The sequence below is a fragment of the Cetorhinus maximus genome, chromosome 5 (genome assembly GCF_964194155.1).
Source record: "Cetorhinus maximus chromosome 5, sCetMax3.hap1.1, whole genome shotgun sequence".
Classification (NCBI taxonomy): domain Eukaryota; kingdom Metazoa; phylum Chordata; class Chondrichthyes; order Lamniformes; family Cetorhinidae; genus Cetorhinus; species Cetorhinus maximus.
Genome location: NC_135883.1, coordinates 66,690,174 through 66,706,844, shown reverse-complemented (window position 1 = coordinate 66,706,844; position 16,671 = coordinate 66,690,174). Strand labels below are relative to the sequence as shown.

General features: G+C 44.3%; 1 protein-coding gene across 1 annotated transcript in view; it reads left to right on the top strand.

Annotated features, from left to right (window-relative positions):
- bmp5 (bone morphogenetic protein 5) overlaps positions 1-16,671 on the top strand; it is a 195,413-nt gene that overhangs the window by 159,537 nt on the left and 19,205 nt on the right. Inside the window, exon 4 of the mRNA XM_078541934.1 lies at positions 13,581-13,778. Within this exon, the coding sequence (XP_078398060.1) occupies positions 13,581-13,778 (198 nt within the window). The remainder of the gene's footprint in view (positions 1-13,580; positions 13,779-16,671) is intronic.

The following is a 16,671-nucleotide window of genomic DNA, read 5'->3' as shown; positions in this document are numbered from 1 at the left end:
AGTAGGCAAGCAGGTGAAAAGGCCAAGTGGCCTTTGCATTTTTTTGGAAACCTCATCCATGGGCGGTATGAGGTTTCCAAAAGCAAATAAAAATAAAATAAAAACTTTAATTTTTCATTAATAACATGTCCCTGTTCATGTGACAAAGAGGACATGTTTCATTACATTTGTGTTATCTTTTATTATTTTTGATATCTCTTCATGTCCCTGAAGCAGCTCTGTGCTTCAGGGAGATTATCAAGTGCTCACTCGCACGCATGTACGAAGTTCACGTTCAGTCCGCTCGCCCTCCTCCCCCTCCCCCAACACAGGCAGCGCTCAGCGCTGCCCCTTGCGTTTCACGCTGGGCAGGCTTTAATTGGCCCACCAGTGTGAAATCACGGTCCGGTGCTGATCGCGGGTAGTGGTTGGCTTCCCGCCCGCCCCCGCCCACCCCCGCCTGCCCCCACTCACTCCCGCCTGCCCCCGCCCACCCCCGCTGAGCCAGGGGCAAAATTCTGCCCCAGGTTTTAATTTTATAAAATTTGAATTCAAATTCCCAACCTGCCCTGGCCACATTCCAATTGGTCCAGGTCTCTCAGTTACTCGTCCAATAATATCACCACTGTATTAATGTACCCCTCAATAGTGTTTAAATATATGACTTGGGGCCACAGGAGAACAGATCAGTTCTGGGGATCTCTCTTTGATAAGCTAATGTCCTTCTGCTGCTTCCACAATGATGTCATTAGAGAATCCTAGGATATTGACACAAAGACAATGAAGAAAAAGTGGTAAGTGCCCAATTAAAGTTCATGCCTTTCTTTAAAATGGCAAACAAAATAATATTGTACAAACTCAACTGGATCCACATGCAGGCCACTGCTGCCTGCCACATTCTTTATTTACACAGTTACCATTTCCATAACTTGCCCCCTAGCCCCCATCCCAGCATTGTGATACTGTCTAGACCAGGAAGGCTCCAGATTCAGTTGCTGCGTTGACTCAATTGTTTATATTGTGAAGTAGTTGACTTCTAGATCTCAACACCTCAGTATCTATGGAAGGGAAAAGATAGCTAAGGTGCTCACTCCCATTCAGCACCAAGGGATGCCTAATGGCAAAGTACACATGTGTGGACCTTAGGCCTATGGAGAGCTTCAGAATATCACCTGGGTAAGGTATTAATGGGAGAGCTGCCAGTTCTCATGGATGAGTCAAGGCTTTCCATCATGTATTGAATATCTTGTTTAGCTTGCCGTACTTTGCAAGCCAGTGCATTATAGGATCGCAGAATCCACTTTTCTTTTGTTAGTTCTCTTACTGCAGCAGAATAAACAAGAGCAGCCATGTTCAATCACCTCCACACCTCCGTGAGTATTGATTAGTCTTATAAAGGTTATTGATCGTACCAATATTAAAAGATAACACTTTCAAAATAGAAGGGGGTAAATTGTTGGGGGTGTGTGGTGGTGGGTGGTGGGGACAGGAAATGCAATACAGCTACTGAGGGCAATTTTAACTGCGGTGGTTTTCGGGCAGGAGGTGGGTTGGAGTAAGAATTAATGCGGTCAAATGCTTGGAAATTCTGAAAAGCGCATGTTTTAAAACACTAACGTTACACATTAAAACAAGGGGAGCAGTGGCATGGTGGTATTGTCACTGGACTAGTATTCCAGAAGCCCAGGGCAGGATTTTACTGTCGGCAAGTGGGGGGTCGGGGCCCCCTCACCGGCGCGTAAAATGACGCGCGGTGACGACGGACAGAACTCCCGACATCACTGCGCCCCATTTAAATTTTCAGGAAGGCGGGGGCTCTGCAAAATCAGCTGCACGCCCACTGACCTGTCAATGGCCAATTGAGGCCATTGACAGAGTAATTAAAGTAATTAATGGACCTGCCCGTCCAACCTTAAGGTTGGCAGGCAGGCCAGGAGCCCTGGCGAGAACCAGAAAAAGCATGAAACCTCATTCACAGGCAGGATGAGGTTTCACGTAGGTTTTAAAAAATTTAATTAAAGTATTTTTCAAAGTGATGGACATGTCACATGAGGGGACATGTCAGAGAATTATTTTTTTCTAATTTTAATGTTTTTTATTGTGGAGCCAATCACCCTGAGGCAGCACTTAGCCTCAGGGAGATGAGTGGACTCTTTTGTGTGCAGGCATGAAAAAGCGCACTCTTGGGTTTAGGGAATCCAACCCCCCCCACCCCCCCAGCCCGCACAGAGAGCGCACAGCGCTTCCTGGCGGACGTCACGCTGGGCAGGCCTTATTTGGCCCACCCACATAAAATGGCAGTGCGCCCCCAATCTGGGGTGCCGATCAGAGGCGCGCCTCCGGGCACCCGCACTTCAGCTTCACCCCCGACGGGGGGGAAATTCCTGCCCCAGGGTAATGGCCTGGGGACCTGGGTTTGAATCCCACCATGGCAGATGGTGAAATTTAAATCCAATAAAAATCTGGAACTAAAAGTCTGATGATGACCATGAAACCATTGTCGATTGTTGTAAAAACCCATCTGGTTCACTAATGCCCTTTACGGAAGGAAATCTGTCGTCCTTACCTGGTCTGGCCTACATGTGACTCCAGACCCACAGCAATGTGGTTGACTCTTAAAATGCCCTCTGAACAAGGGCAATTAGGGATGGACATCCCACGGACAAATAAAATGTTTTGAAAAGCAAACAATTCTTCTCTAAGTATTTTAAAACATAAGTTTCATATTTATATGTTTCTCATGGATTGCATTTCAATTTTTCTGGAATAATTTCTAAGGTCGATCAGCATCATTTAAAGGCACCATTCCTAAATCTACAGCCAACAATCATCAGAGGGGACAGATTGAAGGAATAGTGCTCCTCCTCTCTCCCCCAAACACTATTGCCATGGGTTATGTCCTGCTTTCCACCCTGCTCTAAATCCTGTTATTGGCCTGGAGATTTCCTGAACTCTTTTTGCATATTTGTGTCTCTGATAAGTTTTTTTTCTTGGTCACTGGACATTTGTTTTTTGTTGCTTGACAAAAATCAGTAGCATTTAGGCAATATCCAAAGTCTTTGGATGCAATAACATTCAATGAAGCATTTATTTTGCTGTCTCTTGGGTACCTTGTTCATTTTATCAGCTATATACACAAACTGTCAGCTGCTTCCTTCAGTCTTGTTTGTTAATGACTGTTACAGCACATCTCCCAGTGAAACTTGTTTACACTAAGTTCCAGCCTAAGGAACACAGTGTGGTACAAGAGATGAAGCAGATGTAACAGAAATAATTATGGCATAGGTTTTGGCAATGATCTGTGTTATATCTATCATTTTGTTTCTTTCACAACTGACAGGAATGATAGCACTTCTTGTAATATTACAAGCGCTTGTGACCACGAGCTATGTGGCTCTGTGATAAATCTAAAGTGACTGAACGAATTAAGTACATGATGGACTAATGAAAGACAAATTCCAGGATTCATAAAGGTGAAGGGAAAGGATAAGAAGTAGCATTTTGGTGCTATGCCCAATGGGTTCAATCTTGCATAAGGTGAGGTATATTTACAAAGCACTATTTCACCCCTCTCACAAACATGTCGAAACACTTCACATGTACTGATTTGCACTATCTGGTTACATAGGCAAACATGGTAGCTATTTTGCCTATTTTACATGGTAAGGTCCCTGCAATAGTGTTGACATGAATGCCAAATTAACTTGTTTACAGTTGGCCCAGGACAGTGAACAGTAAACTCACTCCTTCTCTTCAGATTACAACAAAGGACCTTTAACCTCCACGTAAACAGGCCGGCAGTGGCTGGATTTAATGTTTCATCCAAAGGACAGCAACGCCCATAATGCAGCATTCCCTCTGTACTGCACTCAGATCTCACCCTAGATTATGTGCTTAAGTCCTGGAATAGGGTTTAAAGCCACGTGCTTTAATTCAGAGAGTTGGCGTCAGAATCACGTTGACAATCTATTGAAAACTTTTAATCAACGTAAAGCTGTTTTCATCAGGTTATTCTTGAATAAACCTTGTATAAATTTCAAGGGCATTTGATAACAAGTCAAAACAAGTTATTCAACTCTTGTACAGGTCATTAAAATAGGTACAGCTTTGGGAATCCTGCCTGCAAAAGGACATTGATGGATTAACAGATTTTCAGACAAACAACGAGTATGATTCTGGGCTTCAATGTATGAAAATAATTAACTTTCACTGGGGAACATAAGATTAAAGGGGATGATCCTCAGCTTTAACATGATGAGAGGCAAAGCTAAGTGTAGATTTCAGTGTTAATTAAATTGGACTATCAGCATAGAATGAAAGGACAAATTTAACATGTGAGACTAGTGAGGAAAATAATGCTGTCCAACATTGTGACATTGTGGAACTGACTTCTCAAGCAACGTGGTGGATTAATCCCTTCAAAAAGGAACTAGATTCATAGATGCATGTAGCACAGAAAGAAGCCATTCAGCCCATCCTGCCTGTGCTGCCTCTTTGAAACAGCTATCCAATTTGTACTTGGTCTTTCCACACAGCCCAGCAAATTTGACTTTTTAAAATATTTATCCACTTTATGAAATTTACTGATGAGTCTGCTTCGACCATTCTTTCTGGCAGTGCATTCTAGATCATATCAGCTCACTGATTAAAAAAACCCTTCTCCTTATCTGCCCTCTGGTCCTTTTGCCAATTATCTTAAATCTGCTTCCTTGGTTACTGACTCACCAGTGAAAACCGTTTCCCCTTATGGACTCCACAAAAACCTTTCTGAATTTTGAGCACTTCTATCACATTTCCACTGCACCTTTTATCTGTCCTAAGGAGAATAATCTCAACTTCTCCAGTCTCTCCACCTAACTGAAATCCTTCACCTCAGGTACTGTTCTCCTCTTGTTGACAAATGTTCCTAACACCCATCACATGGAGGCTGTGGGTGTCCTGTTTGTCTCTAAGCAGAAGAATTTTTGACAGCTTTAATTGATTTTAATAAGTTGCATGATTAACTTTATTCTTCTTACTGAGCTTGAGAGACTATTCTGAGATGACCAGTACTTCTGAGACCACCTAGGTGCACTGTGGCTGGAGCAGGTGCTGGAAATCATTCTAAAAGTGATTTTGACCTGGGGAACATTCAATAATAATTCAACCTGGCAGAGCTCAGGCGTGAAGCTTTTACAATGCTACACTGGAGGCCTAGGTACAGGGGGTGGAGGAGAAGAGAGATGTCATCTATCCATACGGCCCCAGGAGGCCGCCCAGGCAAACTTGGAAAAGGCAGCGGGACCAGTTAACCATAGCCATTAATGGCACGGAAGACCTGGATCCAGTGCCGCAAGAAGTTCATTGATCTCACTCGAGTGGTCAAGGTCAGTGAATGCACCTTTAAATGCCATATCCCACCAATGGCATGACTAGCCTTACACACTGCTCAATGCACCATGTCCCAACACTCACCTACCAACAATCTCTATCAATCACAACTCATACCTCACATTCATAGCTTCACCTCACCCTGAGCACTGCAGCAAACCCCACACTCAGATCTCACAACTGGTACATAATGACAGCCAAACACATTGCACCATATTCACTGATACATTTTCATCTCTCTGGCAGGACTGGTTGGCACATAACTGGAGGCAGCAGCACTGATCCAACTAGGGACAGGCACAGCTGCATGTCTTCACGGGGGAGATGCTCTCCATCATTGGAGCAGCCATGACTGAAGCTGTGGCCAGTGGAAGGTTGGGAACCATTAAAGATGACGGTATTCCCTAATTCTCCTTCTTCTTGCATCCTGCTTCCCCCTTGTCCCACAATCTCTTCTGATTGACAAGCTGAATGTGGTTTAAGCATACACCTCTTTCTTCATCCTCTCCCCTCACCAAAACCCTCTCTTTACACCTTTCAGATCCACCAGAAGTGTGGAGGAGCAGCAAGATTGTGATGATGAAGAAACCCTGTTACCCACTCTCACACTTGCACAAACTAACTTGGATAGCGACACTGCGGGTAATTTAGAGGGCATTTTAGGGGTGGCTCTGCATGTGGTGAGACATCGGACATGAGTGGCCTGCAGCCAGTAAAGGGGACAAGATTAGAGGAGATGCCAGCTTGCCAGAGGGCAAGGTCACACTTGAGTTCTGCTGCAGTGGACACGGATGAAGACTTTGATGCCAGCCTAGACGAGGACTGATGGATATGCACAACGAAATACTGGATGCATTGGCAGGCCTACCAGAAAGCCTACAGTCACTGTCATGGAACTTGGAAGAGCCTGACATCAGCTTAGCACAGGATTTTGCACAGAGCTTAGACAGGGTGACCAGCTCGGGGAGAAAAAAAAGTAAGGAACACATAGCCAGCCGCAGGGCAAGACCGTAGGAGGGGAGAGGGAGGACGTGACAAGATCACAAGACCATAGTAGCGGGGACCACTCATGCCCACCCAGATCCCTCCTTGCTGCTTAGACTCCTCCCCCTCTCTCCTGCCTGGACCCCTCCTCGCCCACTTTCCTGCCCACACCTGACAATCCACACTCGGGCCTGAGACTGTTGCCACCACTGGACCTAACTTCAAATACCCCCCCAACCCCCAAGTCAGGCCTGAGTGCCACCCAATGTTAAGCCAGAAGTAGACAAGATCATGGTGGGTTGGGGTCGAGTTTTCCATTTTATAAAACTTAACCCTCCCGAGCCTGTCTCCCCCCTGTCCTGGAGGTTAAAATTTCTCCCATTGTATCTTGAAAGGGCTGTGGATCTTTCAGCATTTTCAGCCCCGCACTAGGGCAGTGACCAATGTGAAACATTAACCACACCTGGTACTAGCGCATGCCTTGCCAGTGTCCTGGGCCCATATATTCAGGCTGGAGCAGGGCAGCTCATAGAATTATTATGACACAGAAGGAGGCCATTTGACCCATCGAGTCCATGCTAGCCATGTCATAAACAAGGAAACATCACTAAGTGCTGGACCAAGTCCAAAATTGGCTCTGGTATGTTCAGCATTCTGGTTGTTGATTTAACTAAACCAGACTCCAATCAGAGGGAGGTAGAAACCAAACAGTTTAAGAAACTGATTCCCTAATTTAACAGTTTTAGTATAAAACTGTATTTGTGAAGACATCTTTTATCAAAAAGAAATGTGCAGCTCTTCACAAACTGAATTCCCAGAAAGTAAAGTTTGGTCCTATTTGTGTGTGTTACTCTAATATTGCAGTGACCATTCATGGAAGCAATGTTGTGACCTCTGCTTTTCATTTTGCTTATTATTTACATCCACTTGAAACAAACAGTTCCAACTCCTAATGGATCTCAAAGACTAATTTACAGCAGACCCATGTCGTGAGGCCTGTATGCATTAAATTCAGGGAAAGAAAACAGAGGGAAAATGATTACCTCTGTCACTGTTTGTGGCAGAATTGCAAATGCATTTGGGAAGAGTTCCGCTGTTTGCTAATGGAGTGAAATTGTGAATGTAACTTTACAGAGAAAGTTTACGACTTTTTTGAAGAAAACAGCACACAAACAAGAGTAGTGGGAGCAACTTTGCTTTCGGGGGCTGCCTAAATTAATGACAGGGTCTGATTAACATTTTTCACCTCCATTTCCTGGCTGGCCGTCTGCCAGGTGGTTAGATCTTCAGCACCAGACTTCACCGGAGGAGTGGGGGGGGTGGGGAGTGGTGCAGGATGGTGGGGTGGAGACCAGGAGGGATAGGAAACGCCCAGGGTGGGGGTAGATCAGAGGCCATAGGTATTCTAGATTGGAGTCTGGTATCAGGGTTGAGAGATCAGAGGCTGTTGTCAAAGGGGTGGAGGAGGAGGGATGGGTGAGAAGATCAGAAGGGTTGGGTTGGGTGAGATCGGAGGCCAGGAGGAGGAAGAATGGAATGGCCAGGGAGAGATTGGTAGGGTCTGGGGTAGATTGGAAGATTTGTGGGGGGAGTTGAGAGGTCTCAGCCAGTGAACGCAGAGGAAGGAGCGATCGGAAAGACTGAGGGCGGGGGTGGGATTGCAAAACCTGGGTTGGGGGACATTGTGGTTTCGAGGGGAGACCAGATTGCAGGGTGGTCCGATCATTGGGGGTCAGCAGCTGACTGCGGAGTGGGAAGCAGATTATCTTGTTGGGCTGAGGGAAACACTTCTGCTTCTCGTTGTCCGCAATTGTGTTGGAAAGGCAGTTAACGGCAGTCCTTGCCTTTCTTTAGCTGCCAGTTTTCTCGAGGCCACAGAAATACAGCTGGCCAGTAAAACATTTAAATGAGGGATGTGGACAGGTTCAAGGGGGTTTGAGTTCAGGTTTGAGATTTTTAACACTTTAACACCGCACCTGACCCAAACCCATCTGGTTTTGGGATTGAAATCCTTCCACTCTCCCAATCTCTCACAATTCTACTGCAAACACATAGGGGAGGATTTTCCCCTCTTTAAGGGGGCATAGCGGGCAGGCCCAGGAGTGGCCGTGCAATGGTCTGCCGTCCGCGATCGGGCCCCGGTCACGATTTCCCGCTGGCTGGCCAATTAACGGCCAACCAGCATGAAACGTGTGCTGCAGCGCTCAGCGCTGCCTGGGTTGGGAGGTAGCAGGGCAAGTGTGGAAGTCAGCACATGTGCGCAAGTACGCTCACAGAAAGCTCTCTGAAGGCACAGAGCTGCCCCAGGGAGCTGAAGATTTTCCACATTAAAAATAAAGTGTTAAAAAATAAGGGAAACCTGTCCCCTCGTGTGACTCTGGCTCTGCCACATGAGCAGGGGCATGTTGCAAATGAGTTCTGAAAGCTTTTATTTTATTTTTAGTTAATATCGGAAGCCTCATCCTGCCCTGGAAGAGGTTCCGTCAAAAATTGAAAGGCCGCTTGGCCTATTCACCCGCCCGCCAACTGTAAGGTTGGACGGGCAGGGAAAAATTCTATTTAATTAACCGATAAATGGGCTTAACAGCCTTCTTAATTGTCAGCGGAGGCACTACCAACTCCCGCGCGTGCGCATTGAATCGAAATATCACACGCTATTTCAACGCTCATGTGTGGCAGGCGTGTGCCCTCACACCGAGGTGAAAATTCAGCCCATAATCAAGGAAGTGCTGCCTTCAATGTGGTGATATTTTAAAAAGGCTTTACATTGGTGATGAAACTAAATGTAGATGCTTTTGTTAATGTTTCAAAATCAAAATGTGGCATGTAAATTGCAGTGCTTAAACTTTGACCATAAGCCTATTTTAATGCTTATAGTATCAGGGTGCAATATGTGACAGAATTCAAGAGCACCTTAAGTGGTTTCCAAAAGTCAGATTTTACACCATGCCGCTGGTCTGATGGGCAGAATATGGCGTCATTGGGCGGGCATGCTCCTGACCCAAACAAGCGTAAAATGACGAGCACTCGTGATATTTGAGTTGGTGGGCGCGTGCAGGAGTCGGCAGCCCGCCCGCTGACTATTAGCAGGCCTATTAAGGCCACTAAAGTTCTAATTAAATTAAACTTTTCACTGCCTGCCCAACCTCACAGGTGGAAGGCAGGCAAAAAGACCAAGCGGCCTTTGGATTTTTTGCGAAACCTCATCCACGGGCGGGATGAAGTTTCGATCAGTGGTTAAAAAAAAAAAGTTTTTCAAACCAATTTCTAACATGCCCCTGCTCTTGTGACATGATGGGACATGTTATTAACATTTTTAAATTCCTTGGGCTGAATTTTCCGTTTGTCGGGCGAGCGGAGCTGACCCAATCATGGGTGGGCATGGAGCCGATCGCTGCCAGCGATCGGGGCTCGGCGCCATTTTACGTGGGTAGGCCAATTAAGGCCCGCCCAGTTTGATGTCCGCCAGGAAGCGCGATGCGCTCCCTGTGCGGGCGGGGGGGGAAGCCCTAAAATCGAGAGTGCGCTCTTTCACGCATGCACACAAAAGAGCGCACTCTTCTCCCTGAGGCTAAGTGCAGCCTCAGGGAATCACCTCAACTTTTAAAAATATTAAAAATAGAAAAAAAAAATCCCTTACATGTTCCCTCATGTGACAATGTCACATGAGTTGGAACATGTTCATAATTTCCATAACAACTTTATTACAATTTTTAAAACCCTACATGAAACCTCATCCCGCCGCTGGATGAAGTTTCATGTTTTTTCTATTTGCCGCCGGGGCTCCTGGCCTGCCCACCAACCTTAAGGTTGGACGGGCAGGTCCTTCAATTGCTTAATTGATGCTGTCAATGGCCTCAATTTGCCATTGACAGGTCGGTGGGCCCGCAGCTGATTTCGCTGTGCCCCCGCCTTCCTGAAAATTTAAATGGGGCGGGATGATGTTGGGGGTTCTGCCCGACATCATCCCACATCATTTTACGTGTCAGTGAGTGGGCCCTGCCCCCGCTCGCCGACAGTAAAAACATGCCCCTTATTTTTTATTTACCAAATTCTTCAGCTCCCTGAGGCAGCTCTGTGCTTCAGGGAGCTTTTACTGCGCGCACCCCAGTCCATGCGCACACTTCTGCACTCGCGCTCCTCATGTCCCCAGCCAGGCAGTACTGAGCGCTGCAGTGTGCATTTCACACTGGCCAGTAATTGGCCAGCCAACATGAAATTCCATGTCGGTGCTCGATCGTGGACGGTGGTTGACTTAGTGATCACTCCCGGGCCTACCCACCACGCCTGCCCGACAAGGGCAAAATTCTGCCCAATATGTTATTTCATAATTAAAAAGTCTGATTCATTATTTAAAGATTGGCGACGCGGTCCCAAACTGTGTGGCAGGGTGATCTTCTTTCCTTTCAGTCCAGGATTCAAATCACAGGAGAGGTTGACGCTTGACCTCAATAACCACAGCTCCACTGTGAGGTTGCTAACACTACTTGGTGGCTTGGAGAAATGACTCATCCTCAGATAGAGAAAACTGACAGCTGTCTTCTGATCCCAATCTAATATACCTTGTATCAGTGATTGTGTCAGTGTTGGATTAGTAGCAGACCAGGAAGGTTTCAGCCACAGCCCCAGGTCAAAGTTTAATCACCTTATTTCAGCCACGGCAGCAGGAGGAGCCCAATTGCTGCCTGCAGTCCCCTTGGCTTGGGGAATTTGAATCAGCCAATATAAAATCTCTTGGGGCAGGTATGGCAGATGGACCCCTGGGCGGCCGCAAAACGTCAGCCGTAAGGTTGGGCGGGCAGTGAAAAGCTCTGCTGAATTAGCTGCTTAAAGACCTTAATAGGCCTCTTAATTGTCAGCGGGCGCACATGCCGGCCTGAAATATCACACGAGTGCGCAATGACGCTCGCGGGGACGCTCGCCTGTCGTCATTGTGCGCTGTTTCATGCTTGGGCGTGTCGGGTGCGCGCCCACACGCTGAGCTGAAAGTCCTGGCCTTGATTGCTTTTCAGTGATTTCCCGCATAGAATGTGTGTGGACGTTGGCTGATGTCACGGTTGCAGTCGGCTGGTGGTGCCCTATGTTTCAAATCATTTGTTAGCGCTCGCTGCCAAGAGTCACAGGCCCCAATGTTAACCCGGCGTAACTGAATGGGCTTTGAGTGGGGTAAAAGCTTACCCAGAGTGATGACAACTAGGTCAAGGAGTAGAAGGATGGCCAGCGTCCATGGAACAAGGATGTTCTCAGGAGGGGAGAGGAGAAAATAGGCAAGAGAAGAAATCCTTAAAAAAAGGGTGTTTCATGCAAAGACCCAAGACGCCAACAATCTTAAAAACCATTTTCATGAATGGTTATGAATTCATGTTCTATGAAAGATTAAACTCTGATTAAATCCGACAGATAGGCCTTTTTAACAGTCAAAAAAAAAGCCTGTAATTTTTTTTAAAAAAATGCGCATTAGGTCATTTGTTGTTCTTGGATCAAGTAGAATTAAATGAAAGTAATCTAATTTATTTTTCAAAGTCCATACTTCAAACTGGCTAAAACATCTAATTACAAAGTGTTGACTGTAACTTGCAAAGACATTTTGTTATGTAATTTGATTTTTTTTAACAGTAGTTTGGTGCGGATGCGAATGGTGCAGCTGCGTATATTCATTAAAGTGTTCACTTCTTTTTGCCTTAGTTCTGCTTCTTTTCATTGGGAACATCTTAAGCTAATTTAAAGTCAAACACCTGAATAAACATGTTGTAAAAGTGTTTATGTATTGAAGTGGGCCATTTCAAGGTATGATATTTGGATGGAATTTGTAATTTCTCTTTTACAGCAAGCAGGCTGCCAGAGAGAGGAAGTTCAATCTGAATTAATACGTTTGTTAAAGTGGAGATAGAATGGAAATGGCTGAAACCACAAATAAAACTGCTCCATTCATATGTGCCAGGACAGAACGTTTTCTTGCAAAATACAGACTTTGGCTCTTAGCCACCTTAGGCTTTCCCTTTAAAAGTACCTTAACAGATTATTTGTTTAAGGTTTACTCAAGTGAATAGATCCAAGTTCTTTCAATAAGTCGAAGAAAGATTAATCTGATTGCACATTTGGGAAACAGATTTTTTTTTTGCTACCCTCTCTTCAGAATTGTTCCATGTTGCAAAGCTGCTTTGTGGAAATTGCGTGGAAGGAAATTATTTGTGTCACAAAGTAAACTGTTTGATCATGCAGTGCCAACAACAAAAAGGGAAAAAAAAATAGGTGGGGAAAGTTCGGAAGCTTATTTCAATCTGCACAAGTTCAAAGAGTTAGCCCTTGATTCTAACTTGGAAAGTAATTGGTGTGAGCAGCTGTACAGTTTCTTATGACAGGTCTTCAGTTTTCACTAAGAGCGCTTTACATTTTACAACATCAACTGTTTACCCTGCCAGGATAAATATCTACAGATAGAACTGGTACACTTGTCATTAAAATAATATTACGAAATCACAGCTACCTGGGGAGAAACTTAAATGGACTAACCTGCCATCCCCTAGTTGCTGGAGCAAATTTAATGGTGAAGAAATCCAAACCAGTGAATCTCAGGGAAATTGTACACATCTTTTGAGCAAATCCACCTTCAGTGTGTTCTAACTGGCTGCAATTCATTCTGCAAGCTGCGTGATTTGTAACTGAGCTCAGAGCCCAGTACCTGCAAAAATGTCACATGCAACTACCAGACCCCAGAAGCATGTTGCACTCTGTTCATTGATAATGGTGCTCTGTGCATTCATGAACACAAGGGATTACAAAGTTGAGCTTGTTACCATTAGTTTTGAACCTTAGGACAAAGCGGCCTGGATGATAGCTTTCTGCTGACGTTAAAAAACATCCAATATCAAGCAGTCTACAGACTTGCTTTTAACATTGGAGTGAAACAACTGCACCTGGTAAGATGCTCAAGTAGTGTGAGAATACTTTCTGGAGGTGGGCTCGCACCTCATTGCTCTCATCTGGTTGGGTGTCAGATCGCTGAGTCTTCTGTTATGTTACTGATCTTGCACCTATACATCCAAAACTGCTTCACATTGACATGAAGATGGTAATATAATCTCAGAGCAAGTGGAAAAATAGAGCTGTGAGGTTTATTCATTTGAATCTGAGTGCATAGTCCTTTATATCTATTTATATGTCGAAACGACCCTGTAAAAATGATTATAGTAAAGTTTATGCTTAAGATTTGTGAATACTCAAATATTAACTTTGTTTTTTTTTAGGTCGCACCATTAATATAAGATCAGCCGGCCTAATAGGAAGACATGGACCACAATCCAAGCAGCCCTTTATGGTGGCCTTTTTCAAAGCCAGTGAAGTGCTGTTACGCTCTGTGAGGGCTGCCAGTAATAAACGGAAAAACCAAAACCGAAACAAATCCAGTAGCTCTCAAGATTCCACAAGGTTATCCAGCCCTGGAGGTATGAAAATGTAGTTTTGCACCTTAAAGTAAAGGTAAAAATTTCTCCTCTCATAAGAAGAAAAACAGTCCGGTCCAGTACTCTTTTTTTCCCCAGTTTTTACTGGTGTTCCATTTTAAGCTATACAAGGCCAGTTTGGACCAATATTCTTATTTCCCAGCTTTTACTGTTTTTTCGTTCTGAGCTGTGCACTGCATGTAACTAAATTGGCTGTATGTTCCATTGCCTTTACAATTTTGCGACGTGTATCCCACAGAGAAAGTTCTCCTTAGCCTGCTGTTCCTTTACCCTTATAAAAATTTTTACACCGTCTTTCTAAAGTGTCCTGTTTAAAATAAACTGGGATTTGTGCTTATATTTCCATATCCATTTGTCCCCTAATCTTCTGCTTGATTCAATCATGTCATAATCATTGTTGCTTTTTCACTGAAATTTAAAAGAAGTGTTAATAAGACTTTGATTAGAATTCTATCTTCCTTAAAGCTGCCTCAACCTCCTTTCTATAACTTGTGACCCAGTTCATCTCCAATTAAAGCAGTTCCCTATTACTTACTACAGGATGTTATGTCTAGCACGATGCAGAAGTCATGTGGAAAGCTTTGATCTTCCAGAACCTTTTTCCTCTGATGGTTCTGTCATCCTTAATTTCTCAGCGCTCACTGTGGATACTCCAATTCCTGTCTATTATATTAAAACCATGATGTGGCCCCACTGTCACTCATTTATGTGAAAAAAAGTGGGTTTTAATCAGTAGTCTTTTACCAGAGGGTTTGAAAAACATAATTAAAGAGCTAGATGACAACAAGAACGACTTCTAACTTCCTGCCTGTGTGAGTATATGTTTGTGGTCTGGTTTGCTGGTATTTTATGCTATCAACCCCTTAGGGCACAGCTGGTTATCAGATCACTCTGTTTAGAATGATGAATTGAATCCTGCTGACATTGAGAACCAAGCCCATGTCTGTCCTCAAATATTGTTTTACAAAATAATTTAGATATATTTAGCATCGAAGGATTAGCTTTTAGACATGAAAACTGTGTCAAATATAATTAATGCAATATTCAAATCTAGTGGCTAACGCTGAATCCTTTCTGTGCTTTATAAACATAATAAGTGTGTTTGTTGTAGTCACAAAAAACACAGGGAAAAAAATGAAAGAAAAAAGCCTGACATTTTGCTGTTTATGTAATTCAGGGTTCAAAAACCTATGTAGGCAGCTGTAGCACTGAAGTTTTGAAGTTGCCAAGGAGCTTTAGTGCTGAGCATAATTCTCCGTACAGCACATGCAATAGTCAATGTTCCATTTTGTTTTCCTTTCTGCCTGCCTAAATGCTAATGACATCTGTTTCTAGATAATGAGTGTGATTATGTTTGACATAGTGTAAAACTGATTTTGAATGCTTTAAATACTGTTCTTAAAGCTCAATTTGAAACAGTATGACAAAAATGTCATTTTTAATTGTGATAATTAAAACCACATTTGAAAGAACCAGCCTAACACATACCCTGTATTTCAAGGCTAGGGTGAGACTTCAGTAGTGTACTGTTATTGTCAGTTTTCCTGTCAAATTGTGCAGTGAAAACAATTCATCTGCAGCAAAGTGGCAACTATCACTAAACATCTCGAGGTTTCTTCCAAACTTATGATTGAGAATTCAATTCGACTGCAGTACCTTGAGGAAGGTTTATGTGACTCCTCCTCATGGCTTAGGAGTCAATCACTGGTCTGTGCTGTGGTAATGGAACTCAGCCAACACTCAGTTAGCATGAGGAAGCCATGATAGTTAGGGAGCAATCGCCTGCTGGTTGCTATTTAGCAGTTGGAAGTCCGCATGTGTCGATGTTGGTTAAAGAATGCATCAGGTTCAGCTGTGATATCTTCTACTGTTGAATTATTTACCAATACATGACCAATTGTGTAAGACGATACAATTCAAATGGTGCAGGTAAAATCGACACTGTAACATGTAATCAATAGTATCAGGACAGAAAATTGGGGAGAAAGAAGAAAGAGTTCTTGGAAAAGGCCAGAAGATTCAATTTATGTTTAACCCTAATTTTTTCTTGCCTCTGGGGAGGTGTGAATTTTAAGATTTCTGCTCATCTTACTGATACTGATGCAGCAATGAGGTGAAATTTTTTTACTCAGGGCCGTGTATCTTTGGAACTCTCTTCCTGAAAAGGCAGTGGAAGCCAAGTCTTCGAATATTTTTAAGGCAAAGGTGGATGGATTCTTGGTAAGCAAGGGGGTGATAGGTTATCAGGGGCAGGTGGGATGCAGATTTCAGGATACTATCAGATCATGATCTTATTACATGGCAGAGCAGGCTCGAGGGGCTGAATTTCCTACTCCTGCTCCTTGTTTATATGAAGATAAAAACATTTTCCTATTTTTTTCCAACCCTTTGTAAAAGAGGGGTTGGGCCAAAATCGAGCTCACCACATGGAAATTTCTGACATTCCCTGTTGGTGGGCACCAAAGATGCATGCTTAGGGGTGTGGGGACAGGCCGAAGTTCCAGGTGACCTCCCCTAATTTAGTGGCCGGGAATTTCTGTGCCCACCGGTGTCGGGCGTGTTTGGTGGCACGAGCGGACAATATGGCGCGATTGGGTTTCACAATGGTGTGAAACCAGTTCACGATCGTCCGCTCAGCCCTCCAATGGTGGGCTACGTTCTCCGCCAACGGATGTCGGGAACCTCATTGTAATACATCAGCATATCATTATTAGGCCTGCCCGTCAGAATCGTCATCACCCCTCCCCCCCACTGGATGGTCCGCCCACGTCAGCGGGAAAACATGCCGACATGTTTCACAACAGCACATAATCGACATGTACCTGGCGGGCTGCACTTTGCTCGGGACTTCAAGGTTTTTTTGCCTACTTTGCTT